Source organism: Rhopalosiphum padi, chromosome 1 (genome assembly GCF_020882245.1).
Source record: "Rhopalosiphum padi isolate XX-2018 chromosome 1, ASM2088224v1, whole genome shotgun sequence".
NCBI lineage: Eukaryota > Metazoa > Arthropoda > Insecta > Hemiptera > Aphididae > Rhopalosiphum > Rhopalosiphum padi.
In genome coordinates, this window is record NC_083597.1 from 26,410,822 (window position 1) to 26,435,553 (window position 24,732).

Consider the following 24,732-nt stretch of genomic DNA (forward strand, 5'->3'; position numbering starts at 1 on the left):
TCCGGCGTTGCAGCTAACTCTCGGATGGCTAAAGACCATCGACTACCTGGTTATGTAGCAACGAAGCCATATCCCACAAACAAAAACACGTGTTCCAAAAAAAAATATTTTCATTACTTCTAAATCTAAAAAAAGATAACTGAAACTTGATTCAACTACACAAATTAAATAATCCCATAAATACACAATTTAAATATCTATAAAAACTATTATAATATTTATAGTAAAAATATTATTCGCTTATTTGAAGTGAGTGCGAATTTATTTAAAAAATATGTCTAAACAGTTTCATGAGATAAAAGAAAAACTAAAACATACATCTAATTTAATTTCTCCTTAATCCTTACAATATTATAATATAATAATACACCAAAATATATTCATCATCGTGTGTTAAACAAATCCAATTCTGTACTGCGTCTAAAAAACAAAACAATTAACAATTTGATTAATTTTAAAATTTGTTTAAAAATTAATTAATTTTTTTAACCGAATTTCTTTTCTTAGTTCAGCTGTACTTAACGCCAGTTTACGACCCATTTGGATTTCTAAATCTTTCTTCTGTTTAATTCTTTTTATTTTATTTTCTTCTTCTTCAATTTCTTTTTTAATATTGCATAGTCGTTCTCTTTCAGCTTCTTTCACTCTGAAAATATTTTACTTATAGTTTTATATAATATCTTATGATGCTTTCAAAAAATTAACAAGACATTATTTTAAAACACGAAAGGTTTTTGTAACTTATAAAAAAATGTATTAATATAATAAATTCTATGAATCAGAATAATTGAATCAAAATTTGTAGTAAATAAAGTAATAATCAGTTGAATATTCTGACTTACATTTTTATTCTAGCTGACAGTGTAATTACATATTTAAAATGTTATAGTTTTTTTTATAAATATCATATATAGCACAAGTTAATAAATATATTTTTATTATATTTAAATTAATTAACCTAGCTATTTCAAATCAAAGAAATGGGCAATGTAAAGCGGTATTTAGCCTATGAAACCAATATTCTGTTTACTTGCTAAATGTGTTCTATACAAAGAAATATGTAGGAGATACTTATTTTTAAAAGAAATTTTTTGGAATAAATATACGAACTCGTAAGAAATGAATTTAAAAAAATAAGAAAAATAGTTTTTTAAATAGGTGTTGTAAAATAAACTTACAATATTAAATGTTTATTAAACTCAAAGTACTAAAAATCTTAAAGCGGAAACGTATTGATTAACTAACAAACTGGTAAGTGGTAAACCAAGTAAATGTTCTTAGAATAATTGATTAAGTTAACAAGAAAAGCATAAAATTAAATTAAACAATTAGACAGAACATCGAAAATTGATAACAATTATAACGCAATAAAATTCAATAAATCATGGTAAATGAAGGGACTTAGCGGAAGTTATAATGATGAATGGTGTATAAAACTGTTAGTAATAAAAAAATAAATAAAAGTTAAAATTTAAGTTAAAAAAAAGGTGGGCAAGTGGGTATGGCTCTGCTGTATTTTAGAGATGGTGACTGGAGGTAGGTCACTATAACGGATGTGTTAAATTTGAATGCAATGACAAGTATCATTGTATATGAAAAACGATTCTGAACCTGAACGGAGTTGATTAGTCAGTCTAAGATAATTATTAGGATGTATTATATTATTACCTTATTATTAAATTTTATACGCTCATAAAATTATTTCTATATTGAAGCCAGAAATGTTTTTCATGTTACTTGAAGGAAAACTTATGAAGAACCTAGTATTGGGTTTTTTAATCTTAGATATAAATCACAAACATCATATGAATTTTCAACTTCAAAATTCCTTGCAAATTTTCGCGATTTTAACATATTTTGTAAACATTTGAACTTTAAATGCTTATCAACAAAAATTGTGACTAACGATTTTTGATTTCTTTTTTACTACGATAAGTATAACTTACAATAAACCTTGTATTAAAATTTGAAGATTTTTTGGTACGCCAAATTTTTTTGATAGGCATTTCAAAAAATAAAACTTAGAAAAATCGAAAATTTAAATTATTTTAAATAGCTTAAAAAAATTCTAAATAATTTGAACATTTAATCGTAAATAGATAACGCTAATTTAAACATTTGGTAAAAATTTCAAGTATTTACAATGATTCGTTTTTGAGTTACAGCAAAATAAAAAAATCGATTTTGTCAAAAACTGTTTACCTATGCTTAAAAATTCCCATTTTTCCATCATAGTTTTATGGTTTTTCCTAACATATTTGAAAACTACTGGAAATTTTTGATTCCCCAAAGTACTAACTAGATGAATTTTCCTTTTCTAAGAGGGGCTGAAGTCAAAAATCAAAGCATTATTTCTACTCCAAATCGTGATGACAGACACGAAAAAAAAACATATATCATTGTAAAATCAATAGGTACATTCCTTGCTTCGTTCAGAATCTAAAATCTTACTTGCATATTACACATTATTATACCTATACGTTTTACGTTATACTTTATTTTTATTCACATGTTTATTATTTTAATAATCAACTATAGAAACTTAAATAGTTTTTGCATAGATACAGCCAAATAGATAATAATTATTATTCATATTTTAGAAAAATTCACCTTTGTATTTTAGCAGAATGTTCTATGATCCTACGTTTATTTTCTATCTCAGCTCTGAGTTTTTTATTGTCAGTGTACAGGGCTGCATTTTCTTTTGCTCTTCTTAATTGCTCATATTGCATTAACATTATACGATCTTGCCATCTTTGCATTCCATCCTCAAGTTCTCTAGCTACTCTATGAACTTGACCCATGTGTTGTTCCCGCTGTAAACTAATTAAATGATATATTATAACTTATAATATAAACATATTAACACTTTTTTGATTTTAAACTTGTTATACATAGTTTTAAAATAAATATAATTAATAAGTTATTACCTATATTATATAATATATTTTAGCCGATACACAGCTAACCTTAATAATATGTATAACATTCTTTATAATAAGGATTTTTTGTTATTAATTAATTAAAAATAATAATTTTTGTAAATAAGTATTTTAATTATAAGCGATTTCGTGAAATATATGATTATCATTATAATAATACAGTGTTTCAAAAGTCTTCATCCGATTATAAATTTGTATAGCTCAATCGTTAGCCGCAGGTAATATAAACGACCCATATAATATACTAATGGAAAAATAAGATAACCAAGTTTTACTTAAACAAGTTTTACAAGTTAACTTAACCAAGTTGATTACTGTAAGAATATATTTTACTTTATTTAAATTAGGGTTTCGGTGAGGTTCCAGTTCCCAATATTTAAAGAGTTCCGGTTCCAAAACCGGTTCTTTTCGGTACGGTTCCAGTCCCTGCTTACCATGCTCCTGCAGCGTGAAGTTAGCGCGATATTGTTATATTCGTGGATAATTGTTTGTAGGATGGAGCACTAATTTTTATGTTTGTATATTCTGAAAGCACTAATTTAGCACTATAACTTGGCGGTATAGCGGAGCTTTTCATACTCCCGCTAACTTTACGGACCTATAAGTTAACTGTGTAATTTTTTTTCACAATCTTTATAAAATCATCTTTTTCGTGACAAATTCCAAAAATAAGGTAGATGCATATTCTTTCTAGTAGTATATTGTTCCTATTAATTATGATCAAATTGTCGCTCACCTTTTATTAGCTAATTCTCTCATGCGCATGGACATTTTGTCTAAATGATTTTGAAAAGCCTTGCGTTCTTTTGCTTGGCACTCATCGAATTTGCGACGGATTGTATCATCATGTCGTGCTTGAATTCGCTCTAATTGCATAGCATGTCGCAATTCTTCCAAACGATTTGACGACATAATTCTCTATAAATTTAAGAACAATAGCAATGTATTCACTATATTTATCATAAGAGGCGTTATACAATATGTTGTTTCCGTTTTACAGATTAACAAATATCAAGTTTTCATTTATTAAAACCATTTTTGTGTTATAAGCTTAAATATTAGAGTTAATTGATGCATTATCAAATTTAAAATTAAGAAAAATATATCTGTATTTTTATAATATTTTAATTTTTAAACAAGTTATTAGTATTTTTAAATTATAATATTACGCATAATATAGATACACTTATTATTCGTTTAAAAATTGTAGAAATCATTAAGAGGACACCAAACCACCAGTAATTTATTAATGAAAATAGTAGGTATTTAAAATGACGGAGACAATATTTACAGCCATCTTACTAAATTGTATATCTTATAGGTTTATGTTCAACACAATACAGAGAAGAACTTTATCTATGTCGTAGTTTTTAAAATTATTTTTTTTTAATTTAAATTTGTAAATTATACTTAGAATTAATATCAATAAAAAAGAAATGTTCAATAATAAATTAATTTACTCAAATATTTAATCTGAACATTATATAGTATCTAATAACACAAAATTGGTTCTATTGAACGCAAATTTATTATCTGTATAGTATGTTGTACGTTTGTAAGACACTAAGACGGATACAAACTAGTAACTACAAACCATCATGCGGCTAAAAACATGTGACGTCTTCTAAGTTATAATAAAACATGATTATAATGAAAGAAAACTAATAAGTTTTTCAAATTCACAAACCTTTTTATACTAAATATTAAATTACTAAAAATAACTAAAAAGTAAAAACATAATTACTAAATATCATATCGAGTTATTTATAATTATTGTTTCGAATTTTATGATAGTTGATGTTGATGATGATAATTTTAAATGTATATAATAGTTATAAAACATCATCTCTTAACTCATATTGACGATTGACAATTTCGTTTGATATTTAAGATATAATCCCATCAAGTGTTAAGATTAAATAGATTGTATTATTTGTATTGTAAAATAGTATAGTTATCTGTGCTAATGTTAGGAATATATTAAAATCTTAAAAAAAAAATTAAAATATTAAAATATTTAATATAGTAATAAAGTTTATCGATATTCTTGCAAACAGCTCTTGAATGAACAAAAATTACTTCTTGACTTATTTGGAGTGATTTGTTTCTTATTTCGTCCGCTTTTTTCTGTTTCAAAAGATTTATGTCATGCAATCTTTTTTTGTGTTGTAAAGCGTTCATTTGTTCATAAAAATTATTGTCACTCGCGATTTTATGCTTCCTGAACTCTGTGTCTTGCTTTAATGCGTTTTCAAACAACTATGAAATATACACAAGTATAAATGTATAATGATACTTAATTAACTATAATTACATCGAAATATTATCTCAAAAATGTTAGTTTATACTTATTTTTTTAAATTAAGTGAGTTAAAAATTTACGGCGTTTACGCATACTTAATAATTTTACCTGGATAGATAAATAAGGCGCTAAGTAGAGAGAATATTATTCAAAAATAACCTCAATATAATTAACATTATACTGTACGGTAGATTTTTAAATATTATAACTTTGAAATAATTTATTGAAAGATACATTTATAGTTTTGAAATATACTAAATATATTAAAAAATAATTTAATAAATTAAATACTTATTCAAAATTTAAACGAACGGAACGGTGTAACTCTGCATCCCTACCTGCGGAAAATATTTGTCTACTATTCCACTCGTCAAAACTTTAAATATTTATATAAATTTATTAAATTTTTTAAAAGAAATTTTCAAAAAGGTCAGTTGTTATTTGAAATAACGAGCGTTACGTTAAATAGATCCTCATTATCTATTACCTACATACTATAAACATAATTAACAGTTAACACCTTTTTATTTAAATCCCATTATTTCGATTTATTACTAAAATGTTTATTTAATATTTTTAATTTCACAATAAGACAATGATGATAACTATTAACAATTACGCTTAAAAATAAATTCATAATACAAATATGATATAGATGAATTTATATAACTACAGCATATTACTGTATTAGTGCAGTGTTTCCCAACCTTTTTTTTACTCAACGCCCCTTTTATATTTTAAAAACCTCATACCCCCCCTCCCCTCAAATCAATTTTATCAAAAGATTAATGTTTTATTTTTTAATAAGTTATTTAATTAAATAAAAAGTATAATTAAACATTTTAACGCTACAATTTAGTTAATTTTAAATTTAAATACCTACTTATTAGTATGAATAAAAAAGTTTAAGTTTAAAAAAATTATATAATATTAATTTGAGTTATAAATTATTTCGAATTTGCTAATATAAAATAATAACACAAAAAATACTTATGTGACTGCCCCGAGATTGATGATATTTAAGTGTCCATAAATATTATACCTACATAATTATGTATATTACATTTTGTATTTTAAATTAAAAATACCTATAGGTACCTAAGAAAGATGAAAATGAATCAACACTAGAATATAGCTGACCAAATAGATACATGTACATTGTACTCGTATATTGTAAATAGAATAGGGACAAAATTATATTACAGCATAATCAGCTATTATTATGTTTTGATATGTATTGATATATGATTATGTAATTTATTATACTTATACCTTGCGGTCTTCGATTTGTTGCTTAAGTTCGTTAACTTTTTTATCTTTTTGTATAATCTGTTCTTCCAACTGTCTTTGGTTATTCTCGAATGCCACACGAAGTTCATCCAAACGCATATGCTTAACTCCATTTTCTAAATTTCGTTTTGCCATTATAAAATCTTGCCATTTTTGCTTTTGTTCTTTAGTTAGTCGTTTTTCCTCTTCGCGCATTTGTTCCCAGAATATATTTACTCTATGCGCTAGATCCTCTCCATATTGTCTTTCTTCACGTTTTCGCCTCATACTATCCAAAATTTTTCGGTCTTGGTCTGGTAAATGAATACCACTGATGTCCATTAAGCTTCTGAAAACACAATAATTATAACTTGTACATTTTAAATAGATTAATAAATGTAATCTTCAGAATAGTTCGTGTAAGTTGTAATTTTGTGTATGTGTGTGTGTATACTTGTCACGGGCGTCTATTACTAATACTACTACAAATTATGACTAAAAATTATTTTTAACTATTTAATTCTATGTAACATTTTTTCAAATTTTTATATTTAATAAATTTATGTGGTATCGTACCATTTGTTGTATGCAGAATTAGGCTATACCTTTTTATAAATCTGTGCGGTATCGTACTATTTTTGTGTGCGGTTTGGGTTATGCATTTTGTGCGGTATTGGGTCATGTTTGTGCGGTAATGGAAAGCGCTGCTTGTCACAGGTGCATAGCATAAGCAGTCATCATGGAGGGGGACTTGGGGGGAGGGCTTATCACCCTAAGTATTTCGCTAATAAACGAAGGTAATATATTTTATATTTGTGTATACAAAAGGAGTGGGGGTCACTTTACATTGAATTATTATAGCCCCCCTAAAAATTCAACCAAATGTCCGCTTATGGTGCATAATCAAGATTTCATTTCAGTGTGTTTTAATTTTATATTTAAATATAATATGTGGTAGGCTTTACATATTCTACCAATAAGTAGAAGTATGAAATAGAATCTTATTATGAAAACAAATTTTGTAGAAATATGAATCATATAATACCGTTTATATTTTCGCATATTTAGATACGGCTGATGATTGAAACATCCATCCCCAACAGCGTGTGTGTGTGTGTGTGTGTGTGTGTGTGTGTGTGTGTGTGTGTGTGTGTGTGTGTGTGTGTGTGTGTGTGTGTGTGTGTTCTATTTAAAAAAATTAATAAAATAAAATAATTTAATTAAATTTCTTGTAAGAAAAAAATTGTCCAGATCAAAATTATCTTTATTTTTAATTTTAATAATGTATAATATAATTTAATCAAAGGATTAAATATAAATTATGTTTTAATTTACTTTTAAGTTTTTGACAATCATTTATGAGTTTTTTATGATTAATATATAGTAATACTCTGTTATAGACACTATTATTCGCATAAAGGTCATACTATCATATAGATAACTATTAACAATTATCATAAATTAATATTAATTATAAAAAAATTAATTCAAAACCAATAAATTACATAAAAAAAGCTGAAAAATATTCGCATTTTGCATATTCAATTTTTGCAAAAATAATTAATGATACGTCTATAAAAAAAAATAATAAAATTACGTACCTAGCATTTCCAGATTGTGAACGCTTTCGTATAAGTTTCCGCTTATTAGTCGTCGTGTCAGGTTCACGTCTTTCGAGAATTGCAATCCGATCAACTTCTTTACACAGTTCTTTTAAATCCATCAAGTCATTTATGCTTTTTGATTTTTTACAACGGCGTTTTCGTCTTTTTGTGACATTATGATGTACGTTTCTATATTATACATATAGGTTTCTATATATAAATAGGTGGGGGACTTTAATTAGATTTTCGGATGAGCTATAATACCTATAGTCTAACGACTGCGATTAAAAATTACAATAGGTATCTATATTTATCTATTTTTATTAACTTATTAATTATGAAAATAAAGAATAATTACTTTGATGTATCTTTTTTTTAGTTTCGAAAGATTTAATGCAATGGAAAAATATTTACCCCACCCAGTGTTTCTTAAACTATTTGATATCCCGGAACACTGAACCATATTTTTTTTTATGTGGAACTCCTGGCCTATGAACATTTTCTTTAAAAAGGAGGGTACACAAAACACGGCGACTGAGTTTCGCGGAATACAGTTTAAGAAACACTGACCTAGTCGTTTAAGTATGATCATATAATTATTGGTTATAATTCATTATAGGTGCTGTATAATCATAATGACTATAATGTCTATTCTGGAACCAGAATTGGGCAAAATATTATCTAGATAATTATTCGAACAAAAATGTAATTGAATAATTTTCAAACATAATGCTAATACAAAATATAAATATATTCGAATTCTTTACTCTCTAGTTTCTTCTTTAGTTCTTTAAATAGATCTATATTTGTTTCATTCATAGTATTTTTCTATTTATTTAAAATAAGAAATTTACAATCGATAACTTAAAATACAATGCTAAATATTGTATTTTAATACGTACCTAAATGTTTTAATTACTAAAATACCAACCATATGTTAATTAAAATAAAATTATTGAAAATTATTCGAATATACTATATTTGAAAATTAGTTGAATAATATTGTTTTTAAATTAATCGAATAAAATATTATCTAAATAATCATTTAAATAAAATTGTATTTGAATGATACCAAACTCTGACTGAAGTCTGAAACTAACTATAAATACTATATTGGGAGAAAGAGTTAACTATCTATAGTTCGTCTATGGAGTAAGAATGGGGAGACTGGCGTAACAAATATTGGTGCCTTAGACGAAACCCTATGTCTTTGCGCACTTCTTTCCCAATAATCAATTATATTTATTTTTAGATACAATATTTTTGTAAGATAAAATAAAAATGATGGGAATTCTAATTACAAAACAAATTTTGGCAAGACCATATAGAGTTATTAAATTATTAATGAATAAATAATAATGATTAATAACTGAAAATTATATTTTTAATAAGTAGGTACATATTATTTGAATAAGATTTCTTTTTCAGTTTTCAATTTAAAATTATTATAGGTACCTACCTATCTATAAATATTTAAATATCGTTGAGGCACTTTTCTATTATAGCTGGTGCCCTAAGCGTAGGCCCTAGTTGCCCACCATTAACTCCGGCCTTAGGAATGGGTATACGAATAATACATGTATATGTTTTAAATAAATATTAAATAGGTACCTAGTCACATATCTAACGATATTACTATATATCAGCATCTATCGATTTAGCCCAGTACAGAAACTACGGTACCTATTTATAAATAATCTTACAATACTCTATAAATATTTATTAGTACTTAACATCATCCAAGTAACTAAGTAAACATATAGTATACTAAGTAATAATATGTTATAATTTATAACGAAAAAATTACTTTTCATCTTCATTTAATTTATTTTGAATGGACTTGGTGCGTCGCATATTTGAAGCAATATTGTTTCGATAAGACATTTCTTTTCTCAGACATTGTTTTCTTTTTTTTCGTGTTGATGTACTATCAGTTATAGTTTCACAGTACAACAGTTTATTTCTCTCTTGTCTACATGCTTCAAGTTTTTCTACATAATGCATAGACAATTACATGTAATAAACTAATAAATAATACGAATAAGTATAGATTAACAAATAACAATACCATGACGGCTGACGGCCTATACCGTTTTATTTAATACACATAAAATCTGAAAGAGTTAGTAATGTTATTGTCGTATATTGATCAATAAAAAGTTAATTATTTATTAAATATCTATAACACATTACACATTATAGGAATGTTTTTAATTTCACTTGAAATATCCAATATCATCGTCGCTTCACATGTTTATTTTACTAGAGGAATTAACTTTTTAAGTAGGTAACTATCTTACATTCTTACATTAATAACAGGTTAGGTATACCTATACCTACTATATTATGTAGATGTTACAGTCCAAGTGGATAAATCAGTCATTGTAACACAATGCCCGGACATTGTATACAATGTCTAAGATGTTTGGACAAAGTAAATAATACATAGGTTTATGTATAGGTAATTCCCATATAGACTCACGATAACTCCAAATAAAATTAATCGTTTTTCTCGAATATACAAATAATAGTTTTATTACGGTAAGAATAACAAAAAATTAAGCAGTATATTCAGTGTAGTGATTATGATTTCATGCGTTTGTAGTCAATACCTATTATTTACTTGTAGTCGTTCATATTACATAATAAAATAGTGAAATGGAAAATAAGCATAAATTAAATATCCTTGAAATTAATTTTTACATTCTTACAAAAACAAAAGTAATATTAAACAAACTTTAATGATAGATTTAAAATATATATATATATATTTATATTTATTATTGTAGTTTATTAACATGTATGTAGTATTAGTAAGTACATTATAAGTATTCAAATTATGCATTTTAAGCATTCGAATTATTATTTATTTATCAATTTTTTAAGACTTAATAAAACTCGATATCTTGAACTTTTTCCTGTTCTCCTTGAAATTCGACATCGAGAATCTACTGTAGGAGGTATCTTATATAGTTATATAGGTATTGTTTTAGTAATAAGATAGTAATACAATTCACACTAATCGACCAATACATTTAAAATGCCTAATAATTACCTAATACAATTTCCTTTATTAATTATTAGCAATTAGGTACCTACTTAATGCCGTAACCAAGCAAACTTATAGGATTTAAGTTAACCCCACCCATCGTTATAAGCTTTAATAAAAACTAAATCAATATTAGATCAACTTTAAAAATGCGAAAATTCAATTCTCTTACCTATAAGTTCAGAAAGTTGATTTCAAACTAATATTTTTTCACGTCCAATGTGTAAAAATAGTCCTTCCTTCACGCTCACTTTTTTAAGGAACGCATTTTCATATTATGCACGTTCTTAAGTAGGTACCTAACTAAATACGTGAATACCTTTATTTCACATTTGGTAGATAGTTCGTTAAAATTACTATTTTATAAATATTTAAATAAAAACACTGAGCAAGTCATGAGTTAATAAACAACAATTATTAATATTTAATAATTGTTTTTAAATATAATTTGAATACTCTAACAATCGTTTTATATTTTATTCCTTAAAAGTTTAAAATATCATTGATTTATACGTTCTATTTAATTTAAGTGAGTGATGTTCGTATGTCGTTTTCAAAACATGAACGAGAACTTCTCAAACACTGGAGTACTAATATAAGTTATACATTTGAATTTCAAATAGCAGAAAGGGCGTAGTGCAGCGTCTGGAATCTTTTTTTAAGAGCTCAAGGGTCTTTCTATTAATTTGTTATAACTTTAATTGGTAAGGGAGAGTAGGTACATGTGCCTGAAATTTTTCTTTTGAATATTGCAAGCTCTTCAAATTATAAATGATGTTACAAATTTACTATGGATTAATCGATGACGGTTAATAAAGATAAAAATAAAATATTTCCGTTTTGCTGAAAATATACAATTTTCGATTTATTATAAATCACATAATTTCTTTTTAGTTTTCTTTCCCATAATTCTAGTTATTTACTTAATTAATGATAATTGAATAACATCAATAGGTACCTAATTATTTATCTACAGAAAATTAAAGAAGTAGGCCAAACAATAAATAAGTTTACATATTATACCAAATGGTATATGTTTTACTAATTAGTTATTGTAATCATATTGTTTTGTTGTCCATTTTGTCAACTAAATATCCTTGAACTTCATAAATTTGATATACCTAGCCATACAATAAGTACACGGGTTTGGTTTTTAAATTTATGAATTTAACATTTATTACAATATTTTAATATTGTCAATTGGAATTATTTAATATTTAGTAAATATTAATATATTATTAATTACATATTTTTCAACTGCCTATTATATTCATTTCAATAATACTTACCTTGTCTAATTTTTTCATGCCGTTGATAAACTGGATATGCTAACTTAATTGACACATCAAGGTCTTTAGAAATGTCTGCAGCACTCTTGTACAATAACTCATCAGGCTATGAAAATGCTGAAAATCAAATAAAGATACTAATACTAACTATACCACTTGCCTTTATTTTAGCCTTGCGGCACGCTAATAGTGATCGCGGACTAGTCAGTATGAAAGGACTCAAATGTCCACACGTATCAAAATTTGTCAAATCCAACACATCTGAAGAGGTTGATTCCGTAACACTACTCCCCATTGTTAAGATATAGTTTGAATTTTATACTTATAAAATTAAATAGTGTTAGTAGAACATCTATTCTGTAGGAATATTGGTGCCTGTTAGTACCAGGTATTGTTGAATCAATAACTTTGAGGTTAAAAAAGTTACTAACACAACACCAAATAAAGCTGTACCTAAACAAGACATTTACATTTAAATATTCTTAAAACATATAAAAAACTATTTTATTTTATAAATAATATAATAAATACAAATATTATACTTAAGTTTTAAATTACATTTTTCTCTTTTTTATTTTGGTGGGGTGGGGGGGTTGGGGGGATGAGGGGATGTAAGCATTATTTAAGTATATTAATGAAGTTAAAATGAAATAAAATAACAAACTAAAACCTAAAAAACTATAATAATTGCATATAAAATGTTATAATTATGGTATATTTCTCGTAGGAAATTTTTTGTTTATAGATGACTAGAGCTGAATCTGAAACATTTAAGTGATCATAAAATTTATAGAAACTTTTCATTTAAGTAGCTATGTTCATGATAAAGTTACCACTTTTTTTTGTCTTAAGTAATTAAATAGGGAATAAAATGATTAGTATTCTGGAACACATAAATATTTACATGAATACCTAAAGTGCTTTTGAAATTATTTCAAACAAAACTCAATAAAACAAAAATACAATAAAAGTAGTATAATTTAAATTGTGCCATTTGGTAACGCTCCATTTATGTCATCTATTTTGGTATTTGAATCATCATCTAATGTTATTTCATCACTTGAAGAACTACGAATGTCGCCATCCATCTGAAATAATTTAAAATTTGTTAATTTGTCATTTTAACTAAATACAAACATTTAAAACATTTATTAAAAATGATTTAAATAATTGTTTAATTCAATCCATATTAAAAATATAAGAAAAGAGAGATAACATTATAAACTATTTGGATACATACCTTTCCAGAATTCCAGGATAGATATGCAATTCTCAAAATTAAGTGAGTCCAGTAAAGATGAAGACCAAGTAAAAGAAACAGTAGTCCATTGAATATGTAATAAGCAGGGAACATTTGGTTGACCACTTCGGGTGCATCAACTGACGTACTATATTCAAATATAAACAAAAATTTTGATTAAAATTAAACACGCAAATATATTATGTACAATTAATATAAGACTAACCTGTACAAAATCCAAAAAGGGAACAGACCAATTCTAGTTACCAACCACACAACAATGAATACTACTGAAATGAAGTCACATAACTTTTGATATTTGGCATATTTGGCCATTTTTGCACACTATAAAAAAAAATAATAATAAAAGTACTAATTAAAATTATATATTCCAAGTAAAACAAGGTACAAATTGTTTTTATAATAATTTTATAAGTATAAATATTCTTGAATTGGGATACTTTAAAATATCCATCTTCTATATAACTTAATCCAATGTTAATCATTATCATATACATAATTTAAATTTTATCATTTGGATCACATAAGCAATAAGTATAGTAATAAGTAATAAGTAGTATACAACTTATTCAATTCCTCGCCAAATATTTAAAGATATATACAAGGTGATTTTTAAAGCATGCTCACCCCATTATTATGCTTAAATTATGCATACATTCAAATTCTAATTTTTACAGAGTTTCAAGTTGTTAAAAAACAACGTTTTTATTAAAAAATTATATATTTTTAAGTTATTTAATTTTTTGAATGACAACATAGTTTTAATTTCATATTCCAAAACAGAATATTTTTCTGAGTATTTTGATACATAAAAATCGAATTTAGGGCGAGTAGTTTATGAGTTATAAGTATTTAAAGTTTAGACAAGCCGAGTAGTGGACAAACATTTTGAGGAGTTACCCCGTACCACTCCACTTTGTGCATCAAAACTTTAAATACTTATAACTCATAAACTATTCGCCCTAAATTCGATTTTTATGTATCAAAATACTCAGAAAAATATTCTGTTTTAGAATATGAAATTAAAACTATGTTGTTATTCAAAAAATTAAAAATATATAATTTTTTAATAAAAACGTTGTTTTTTAACAATTTGAAACTCAGTAAAAATTAGAATTTGAATATATGCATAATTTAAGCATAATAATGGAGTAAGCATGCTTAAAAAATCACCTTATATATGTACTCCTAGACTTTGATACTTTTTTTATAGCCAGAACTGGTAATTTTGTTATCTCCTATTCTTCATATAATCGAGTCTTAATAAAACAATAAATTAGCTGAATCATTTCTCTCTGAGGTTTTATTTAAAGTATAAATTAGCATGGCATAATTAGTAAAATTTATTATTATATTTATATATATTTTTTTTATTATAGATTTTTTAATTATTAAGTTGTTCAACATTTCCTAACAAAAGGAACACCAGTTCATTATTTTATCAGAATGAGGTCTGATGAGGGCATTTGATGAAAGAGATAGAAAACAAAGAGTTTAGAATGTTTTACTTACTAATCTATTATAAATAAAATCATAAATATTCAATTTTAAAACCATATAGTAAATAATATTAATTATCAATTTTTATGAGGTAATACGCAGAAAAAGAGAGGTTATGAACGTGATGCCCTCCAAAATGTTATTTTATTTGTTTAATAGGTGATTAACCTGTAAATTACTTCCAATAATCTATGTGCTAGATCTATATTATGTTATAAGAGACCAAAACAAAGATAACAGGCCATGTAGGAACATCTCTTAATAATGTGTTATGACAAATATCAATCACAAACACATAATATATAACTCAATATAGACATATAGTAATAAAGAAGGAAGTTGTTTTAATTTTTAAATAATATCATCATAAATATTAAAATTGGGTAGGAGTTCATTAATATGAAAAATGTTGGTACCTATATAAATTAAAAACAAGTGTTGAGTATCTAATTCAGTAGTTTTCAACCTTTTTAACCATGCGGCACACTTCATCTCCTACAAAATTTTCGCGGCATACCAATCCATATAATATGTGAAGAATATTTTACATATATATACCTATATATACATATAAATACATACTAATAAAACTATTAATAGATTTTTTGAGGCACACTTCAAGAGTACTCACGGCACACCGGTTGAAAACCACTGATCTAATTGTTTGTAGTTACATATTCATTTATAAGAAAAATATCATTGCTTCTTCAGCCAATAAAGTCAGAAAAGTAATAAAACATTACAACAATAATTATTTAGTAGTACATCATTGGTATTATTACTTGAAAATATAATCAAGATAGCTATAAATATAAATTTTACAAGTCAGCCCTAAAAAACAAATTTATCGGACGGCGAATACAGAAATATTTTTTACATATTTTAACTAAATTGAAAACATATTTTCAATATAATAATTTTAGTCTATATTAATTATATATATAGCTCTAAAAACATCTAATACAACATGTAAAAAAAAATATATTAAACCTAACAATTTATAAATTACATTAAATTGTATGAAATAAATATTATTAGTTTTAATACAAAATGTATAGTATTGTGAATTATTTTTTTTACTTTTCATCAAGAATATAATTTTATCAGACACCTGTTTCCTACAAATATATTAATTATATTTTATAATTTATTATTAAAATTGTTAATAACATTCTTCTTTTTATGAAATCTTTACCAGGTTTTATTTTATATTCGTCTTTTACATGTTTATGAAGGAAACAAGTTTTTTTTGTATATCAGTCATTTATGAGGAATTAAAAGTATTTAAGTAGGCAAATAGATAACCACTCTGCTAAACTGTAAGTGTTGAGTGTACATTGTCATTGAGAGGTTTCTATAATGAATATAATGGATATGTTAAATTTTAAATCTATGATTATTCATTGCATATAAAAAAAGATTCTGAGTAGAGATGGTCTATCTATCATCTATTGTTACTATGCAGATATAATTATATATTTATACATGTTATACATAGTGCTATTATAATAAATTATTTTAGTATTAGTAACATGCTAAGCATCATACAATATAAATATGCTTGAAATTAGTATAAATATTTTAAAAATGTTATTGTGTATAATAAAATATAATAATATAGTACACATTTCAAGTGCTCTCAAATATTTTTAATTACAACAAAATAACTAAAATCATGATGGGTTTTTTTTTAATGTATTCAATTTCATCAAAATTTTAATTTCAAATATCTGTAGAAAAATGCTATTATATGTTTTATTATCAGTAAGAACTAGCTATAAAGATAAATTGTTTTAATCCTTAGCTGTAAAAATAGAACATTTAATACATTTTTACCAACATTAATTTGGAATTTTCATAATTTTGACAAATTTTGTTATTAAAAAGTCATAAATAATTATTGTAGATTTACAATAAATTTTTTTTTTTTAAATTTCAGTATGAACAACTTATGAGTAACCTATTCAATTTTCAAGCTGTTTGATTATTTTATATTTATATCAATGTTTATAAAAAAATATACATATTACATAGTACAATGTACAAAAATAGGTCAAAATATTTTGAAAGTTATATAGTAAATGTTAATATAAACATTTAGTGAAGAATTCAAGTACTTATGGTTATAACTTTTTAATAACATCAGAAAGTACAATTTTCGTTACTAATCTTAGATAAAAATTAATATTTTTTTTTCAATTTTTATGAAGTATTTAGAAAATAATTAAGCAATTTTTACTTATAAGCTCAATGCACCAACCATATTAATATTTCTATAAGAAAGATATTGAAGTTGAAGATAAAAGTATTTTTACTACTTCAAAAAGTAATGAATAATAGATACAAATAAATAAATAAGAGACACATTGACAATACTATGAAATCAATACATTCATTGCTCTGCTCAAAATTCAAGTTTAATAATTTTGTTTTTTATATATATCTAGACGTAAATTTGTATTTTCTGTGAGACAAGTGAAAGGACAAAAATAAACAATATCATTATAGAACACTTTGATAATCTTCAGAAATATCATCGATTATTAATATAGGAGTATTCAAATATTTTTATTTTTAATAATTATGATTCAAAATGCATGAATTTAATATAATAAAAATTAATATATAATATAATATGCAAAACATATATACAGAAAACTATAAAAACCATTTTTTTTAACTTTAAATTACTTTTTCTACTTTAACAAAGACATGCCGAACAACCATTAAAAACGTGCGCTTATTTTTTTATATTCATGGCATTTCTATTTTCTATAAAACTAAAAATTGTAAATGTGATAATAGATTTTTAGATATATAATTATTTTTTAATATATAGCCCCCAATTAATGCAGTTTGAAGATCCCTAAGAGCTTTTTACTACAGGTAAATTAAAAACCCAGGTTCTTATCAGTGTTTGTTGTAAATATTTAAATATACTTCAATTCATGTTAAAATTACCATTGAAATTTAGAATTATAAGTTAGATTTTCCCAGAAAAAATATTAAACTAAATAAAACACGATTGACAAAATATACACAGTAATAACATAATAAAATATAAATAGTAAAAGCTAGTTTTAATTAAATTATAAAAGTATTATACAACTTGAACTCAAGATACGATAGTATAAAACTGTGTGTCCCAGAAAACAAGGTACACTTTATGACTCATTACCCTTTAAATATTTTTCAATTCTGTTTGCGAGATGTTTAAATATACAAATGGATCATAAATTCCTATGACTTATAATTTTTTTAACTCATGTAGTTTGCGCATGCGCAACACAACTTCAGTTATTTTTAATATAATTTTCGAATTAATCAATTTTTTTCAAGCAATTTTGATCTATCAACATGTATTCTAAGCCCAAAATTGATGAAGTTAGAGATAGGTTTAACTTTTAAAAAAATGTATTAAATGAAATTTTTTTTTTAGTGGACATATTTTTTCGTTAAATAATTCATAGTTAATAATTGATTACTAATAATAAATGTATAAAGTATCAAATGGTATTCAAAACGAAAATGAAGTAGTGTTGCGCATGCGCAAACTACATGAGTTAAAAAAATTATAAATCATAGGAATTTATGATCCCTTTGTATGGTTTAACGTCCCACAAACAGAATTGAAAAATATTTAAAGGGTAATGAGTCATAAAGTATACTCTGTTTTCTGGGACTCACGGTATATATAAATTCTGAGACTAATTTTTTAGCTTGAATTCTGTATACCTACTTTATTATCTATAGAAAATGTTTGGCTATTTGTGTTTTGAATTCAAATCAGAGCAAAATTGTTTGTGTTATATTTAAAAACGATTTATATTTTTTCATTATCGGAATTGCCTTTGAAGAATATTATAAAAATATGTATATTAAACATAAACAAATACTCTTTTTTAAATGTTTGATATTTTAAAGTAAACCAATGTTAATTGCTTTTATTTCAAATGTTATCATTACCACTATTTTCAAATATTATTTTAACAAATCTTATTATAAGATCTATCGTAAATTTCCAGCTTGTATACACAAACATTCTGCAAAATAATTTGAAACTATTTAAAAAAAAATAATATTTGAATTGAAGTAATTTATTTTACCAGTATAATTGTATATAAAAATAACAATATTATATTATGAAGGTTAAAATAATGATTGTTTTCAATCATTATTTTTAAAATATAACAATGAATATAATCTATCATCTTTTTAATAGTATATAAAATCTATGTGGAACTATAACCTTCAAAAATTGACATTTGTTAATATGCAACAAATGAAATATAATATATACTAACTTTTTAAATCAGACAAATCCAAATCATATTTTAACATAATGTGACCTCTAACATAATTTAATTAAACAAATAATATTTTATATTTTTAATTCAAACGTATTGAAAAGGCTTATCTTTATTGGTTGACCTATGATTCGGAGAGTTTTAAAATTGATTTTTCAACTCTATTTTTTATTATTGTTATTATTATTTAACCAACTTTTATTTTATGTGATAAAATACAATGCATAATATACGCTATAGAAAAACAATATTATTTATTACCTCGAGAAAAATATCACCACAATCATGTGTTAAAAGCACAAGAGTCCCAATTCTGTGGAAATTACATATCCATGAAAAAGATAATAAGCATATTGTACATATATGATGCACAAACATTTGCCAAAAATCTTTTCGTTTGACATCAAAAAATTGAGAGACAGCTAAGGCCCAATAAAATGATAATGACATCATATAGTACCACCATGTATCTCTTGTGACACCCTGTAAAAAAAGTTTTAAAAGGTATTAATAAAAATGAAACTAATTAAACTGAATTTTCAAAAAGTAAATATTCTTGTTAGTATATTTTATAATCAATGAAATAAAGAATGATATTTACCTGGTGTGGATATCCAATCCAACAATAATCTATATTCCATAACCATGGTTTATTCCATAAAAACGCTAGACCATAGTGGAATGAAAATGTATAATAGAAACATCGCCAACTGAAAATAATACATATACAGTATTTTTTAAAGCATAAATAATGAAAATTATTCAGTATAAATTGTATCTCTAAAGCTTATTTAATGGAAGTTTGTTAAAAATTAAAATATTATTATTTTTAATGTTTACCTAATATTATAAAAATATTTGTTAATGAGTGAAACATTTTTAAAAGTATTATACAATTTATACACTACACAGTGTACCTAGTGAAATGTACATAAATATTGGATCACTTTATTTTAAACTCATAATAATACACAAAAAAGAACTACTACTTTTATAATACGGATTTTTGAGAAAATATTTTCTGGGAACACAACACACCCACTATTTAAGGGGTTTTGTATAGGCAATTTTAATGTAATTTTGAAAAGAATTAAAAATGTATTCTTAAATAAATTAAAACAAAAAAATGGCTTCTTCTTAATGTAGTATAACAATTTTACAATTAAAACAATTATTTTTTATATTGTTATATTCTATAGATATTTATTTAACTCAATATCAATTAGTAGGTATGCCGGGCAATTTAAAATAAAACTGTTGACATAGTAACTTCTATAATCAGAATATAATACATTGATATTAAATGTTGTAGTTATCACTAATCACTAATTAGGCATTTAGAATTTAAATTAATCAAAAGTATTTACACTTAATTAAATATTAACAATTATTGGTATGTTGATAATGATTAATGTATAACCATTTTTCATTAATACCAACCAACTACCATAAAAAAAAAACCTAAAAAAAATATTAAAATTAATATTCAAAAACTAGATACTTATAGTAATTTAAGTAAATTATAAAATTTATATTTTTTTTTAATTAAGTTTATGAATATCGTAAGCTAAAATACAATGTCTTACCATTTTTATTCTTGTGAATTAGCTTCGTTCTACACCATAAATAGATATATTTTTTTTAATCAATATTTAAGGTAGTAAAAAAAAAGTAACATTTTTAATCGACTATCTTAATTACTAATTTACTTAATTGGCTAGAAATTTAAAATTAATTTTACTATGTTTGATTTTTTTTAATTATAATTATAAAGAAATAAAAGCATTAAATATACAAGGATTTTGATTACAAAATCTTAATTTTTTTTTAATTAACAGAGCCATATTCAATATTTATTTTGAAGATGATATTTAAAATATAATTAAAAATAAATACACACAAATATATTGCTACTATATGCCATGGTGGGCCAAACAACAAAAGAGTAAATTAGAATCACTGATTGGATAGCTTTACTAGTTATAACTCTCAGCTTTTCTTGCATTACATATTATATTAAAATGTATCTTTTTTTAATCATACAGTAAACAATTCAATATACATGCAACACAATATGTTACATAACCTATTTACACGCTTAATTTTTGTTTGTCTGTCATGCTATACTGCAAAATGTTTGAATAGAAAATATTTAAATGGCTTCACATATTCATTAACATGTTTTGTAGGTGTTTTTAACTGACCAAACTAACATGTAATCTGCATGTAGTAATTTAAAACTTTAATAAATCAATATATGTTAAGATTTAAGGTAAATTTGATATGAATAGTAATAGTACCAGAGTATTAAGAAGATGTCAGCGCACTATTTGTTTAATTTGGTACTTCAATTTTAAAACAAAACACAAACATTTTTAAATTGTAATATTTTACATACTAATAACTAGCATAAAAATTCTATTGAACACAAATTTACTATATTAGACATGGGTCAGGGAGAGAAAACAAAAACTAAATAGTGCGCTGACATCCAACTTAAAAAAGTTGTTTAAGAATAAAAATATTGTAAAATTCACTATTGATGTTTCATAGAATTTATTCTAGTGGTATTTGATAAAATAATAAATGTATTTTCTAAATAATAATTAGGTCGGTAATCATTGTTGTAAAATAATGTACTGAACGTCATAACCATCATCATTAACCAAATAATTATGATTGAAAACAGATAGGTACAATCCAATAATAAATAAAAATGTTTATTAACTTATCTTAAAACTATATGGTCTAAATTGTTATGAGGAAATAATAAAACCAAATAGATAAAAGATACCTATAATACAAGTTAAAATACAATTAACTGACAACAAAAAACTAATATAATAAAAAACTTAATTAACATATACAGTATAATTGTTTTAACTCAAATCAGTAAATATTAAATTATATTTTTGTGGGAGTTCAAAGTTCTTTCTTGTGTATTTAAATATTAGCTTTGAATTTTAAATAGTATTTAGATTAATTTGTTTAAAACAAATTTCAATGTAATTTTTGATTATTTGATTGTTTAAGTTTGATTAGGTCCTATGTTAAAGCAATCATTCTGTATATTATGATGGATCATTGTAGTTTTCTTAATTTTTTATAGATACATTTTGAATTATTATTTTATAACTACTACACATTCAATATAATTTAAATTACAGAATAATAGATGTATTCTTAATCACAAATTGATTAATGTCTAATAATCAATTTGAACCAAGACACTAATGATATGTAAAACATACTAAAAATATTTTTCAACCATTATCTTGTAAGTAATACAAGTGAATTGTTCATCAATATTCACATTCTTTTAATGTATTTCTCTATATTCTCTAACATTGTTATTTAATAGATGTATAGAATTTATAACATGTTTTAATATTTAAGAATCCATAGATTAGTCTCAATTTAAAATAATAAATCAAAGAATCAACTTACTAATACATAGAATAGAAATAAAAAATACATTCAAAGTATGTGCATAAAGTTATCAAAATTCTTTAAATATAACAACTTGGATTTTTGGAAAATATACTACAAGAGCTTATAAAATCTCATAATAACTAATATATTAAAAATAGGTGGAAAAATAACAATAAATATGGTACTGTACTAAGGTTAACAAGAACGTCATTAGTAATTATCTCACAATATTTTCTAACTCACGCCGATTGAATACACTTGATTAATTAAATTGAATTAAAAGTTACTACGCCACACAGTTACATAAGAATGCAACACCAATAAGTTGACAAGAGATGGGTTTTTGTTTGTTTATATTAATCAATAGAAAATTTTACCTGCTCTCACAGAATTTTATGAGAGTTGAAGGCTTGCCCTGTGCTCTCCTTAATCTCAACCACCGTTCTACTTGTCGCTCCGTCCAATCGAGCCTCTTGGCCAGGCCCACCACCTCCTTGTGACTCCACTTGCTGTTCTGAGCAAACGTCTCCTCCAGCAAGTCATTATTCGGAACTCGTTTTGGTTTGGTGCTCTTGATGCCCAACGACACACCAAAAGGCGAAAAACAGTGTCTGAAAGAGAGAACCGTCGAGTAAGAAAACCAAAAAGCTCATAAACCGCCAATCGTAGATCAAAAGTAATACAATCCAGCTCATCCACCCTAAAGTTCGACTCACTTTTCGAGCAGATATCTTATGAGCAATACGACGACAGCCATGGGCAACGGGTAGAACAGGTGCCGGTGGTCGGTGTACTGGACCCGTTCGTTGGGTTCCAGGTCAGACCATTGGGTATTCGGTGGTAGCCAGATGTCCGGCGACCAGAAGGCATCGATCACTTGCCGGAACGCAGACATTGCTCAACTGATGGATAATGGGTACCGACGGCCGGTGTGCCGGTCGACTTCCCTACAAGTCGTAGGATAGTGGATAAAACTAACTGGGAACGACTACGACGATGGTCATCATAATAAAATCTATAATCGCACTAACCGCCAGAGACACTACACGCGAACCAACTGCGCGCGACGCCGGACGTTCAGGCCTATTTATACAACGCACGAGGACAGCGGCGGCGGCGGCTGCGGCAGCGCGCACGATTGTCGTTGTTGGTGTCGTCGTCGTTATTCGTCATGGAACGGATCGAAATCGCGCCAGTACCGAATCGATCGACGATCGATGCCGGGGTGGCCGACGGACGTTGTCGAGTATGGGCGGTTAAATTGCCGCTCCAACTCAACGACCGATGCGATTCGATGCGGTACGGTGCGGCGCGGTGCAACAAACCCGAGGGCCCAGTGGTGCGACTCGTGTGCACTACGGTCTACGGCGATAGTGTTAGGTAATAGGTAGGTGGGTGGCGGGTCGGTGACGTGCGCGTGTGCGTGAGGTTTCTGCCGTGTGCGTAAAAAATATAAAACGTAAAAAGATGTAATGAAATGATAAATGAATAACTGTCATTGGCGCACGATACGAGTACGGGTGGAGTCGGAGCAACGGATGATAGGCTGCAGAAGTGCGGGGAACCGGCCGGCCTTTAGCTGGTTGGTTTAGTGTTTAGACAGTGGATAACCGACCGGGATGGATGATCTCACCGATAAACAATGCCATTAAATAATATTATTGAATGTTGATAAACTACAACGGGAATACGGTATGATTCAACGGATAAAATCCATCTTCTCTGTGGCAAAATATTGTACATGTATTTTGAGACCATATGAGTGTATTTTACAATA

General features: G+C 25.8%; 2 protein-coding genes across 4 annotated transcripts; both read right to left on the reverse strand.

Moving 5' to 3' along the window:
* Positions 1–308: 308 nt before the first annotated feature.
* Positions 309–12,843, reverse strand: LOC132920287 (golgin subfamily A member 6-like protein 26). 3 transcript variants are annotated; one of them, XM_060982544.1, is made up of 9 exons: positions 12,456–12,843; positions 9,925–10,108; positions 8,115–8,306; positions 6,517–6,862; positions 5,022–5,201; positions 3,679–3,860; positions 2,611–2,823; positions 491–646; positions 309–420 (listed from the first exon to the last, which is right to left on the reverse strand). In XM_060982544.1, exons 2-9 carry the CDS (start codon positions 9,999–10,001, stop codon positions 384–386), a joined length of 1,383 nt encoding a protein of 460 aa, XP_060838527.1. In that variant the 5' UTR covers positions 10,002–10,108; positions 12,456–12,843; the 3' UTR covers positions 309–383. The 3 variants fall into 3 exon arrangements, with proteins under 3 accessions (XP_060838527.1, XP_060838537.1, XP_060838547.1); XM_060982554.1 differs by lacking the exon at positions 12,456–12,843 and having other exon boundaries at positions 8,115–8,327; positions 9,925–10,027; XM_060982564.1 differs by lacking the exons at positions 8,115–8,306; positions 9,925–10,108; positions 12,456–12,843 and adding an exon at positions 7,090–7,302.
* Positions 12,844–12,932: 89 nt separating this feature from the next.
* Positions 12,933–24,387, reverse strand: LOC132920299 (ceramide synthase 6). The gene is made up of 7 exons (XM_060982576.1): positions 23,672–24,387; positions 23,333–23,566; positions 20,125–20,233; positions 19,785–20,006; positions 13,922–14,040; positions 13,696–13,843; positions 12,933–13,543 (listed from the first exon to the last, which is right to left on the reverse strand). Exons 1-7 carry the CDS (start codon positions 23,848–23,850, stop codon positions 13,436–13,438), a joined length of 1,119 nt encoding a protein of 372 aa, XP_060838559.1. The 5' UTR covers positions 23,851–24,387; the 3' UTR covers positions 12,933–13,435.
* Between the last annotated feature and the right edge of the window lie 345 nt (positions 24,388–24,732).

Excerpts from the sequence above, each read along its gene's own strand:
- LOC132920287 (XM_060982544.1), bottom strand. The coding sequence starts at position 10,001 with ATGTCTTATCGAAACAATATTGCTTCAAATATGCGACGCACCAAGTCC. Across the intron at positions 2,824-3,678 it reads AGAGAATTAGCTAATAAAAG|TTTACAGCGGGAACAACACA; the intron begins GTGAGCGACAAT and ends TCATTTAATTAG. Across the intron at positions 421-490 it reads GAACTAAGAAAAGAAATTCG|ACGCAGTACAGAATTGGATT; the intron begins GTTAAAAAAATT and ends TTTGTTTTTTAG.
- LOC132920299 (XM_060982576.1), bottom strand. The coding sequence starts at position 23,850 with ATGTCTGCGTTCCGGCAAGTGATCGATGCCTTCTGGTCGCCGGACATC. Across the intron at positions 20,234-23,332 it reads ATAAAATTCTGTGAGAGCAG|TTGGCGATGTTTCTATTATA; the intron begins GTAAAATTTTCT and ends TATTATTTTCAG. Across the intron at positions 20,007-20,124 it reads GGATTGGATATCCACACCAG|GGTGTCACAAGAGATACATG; the intron begins GTAAATATCATT and ends CTTTTTTTACAG.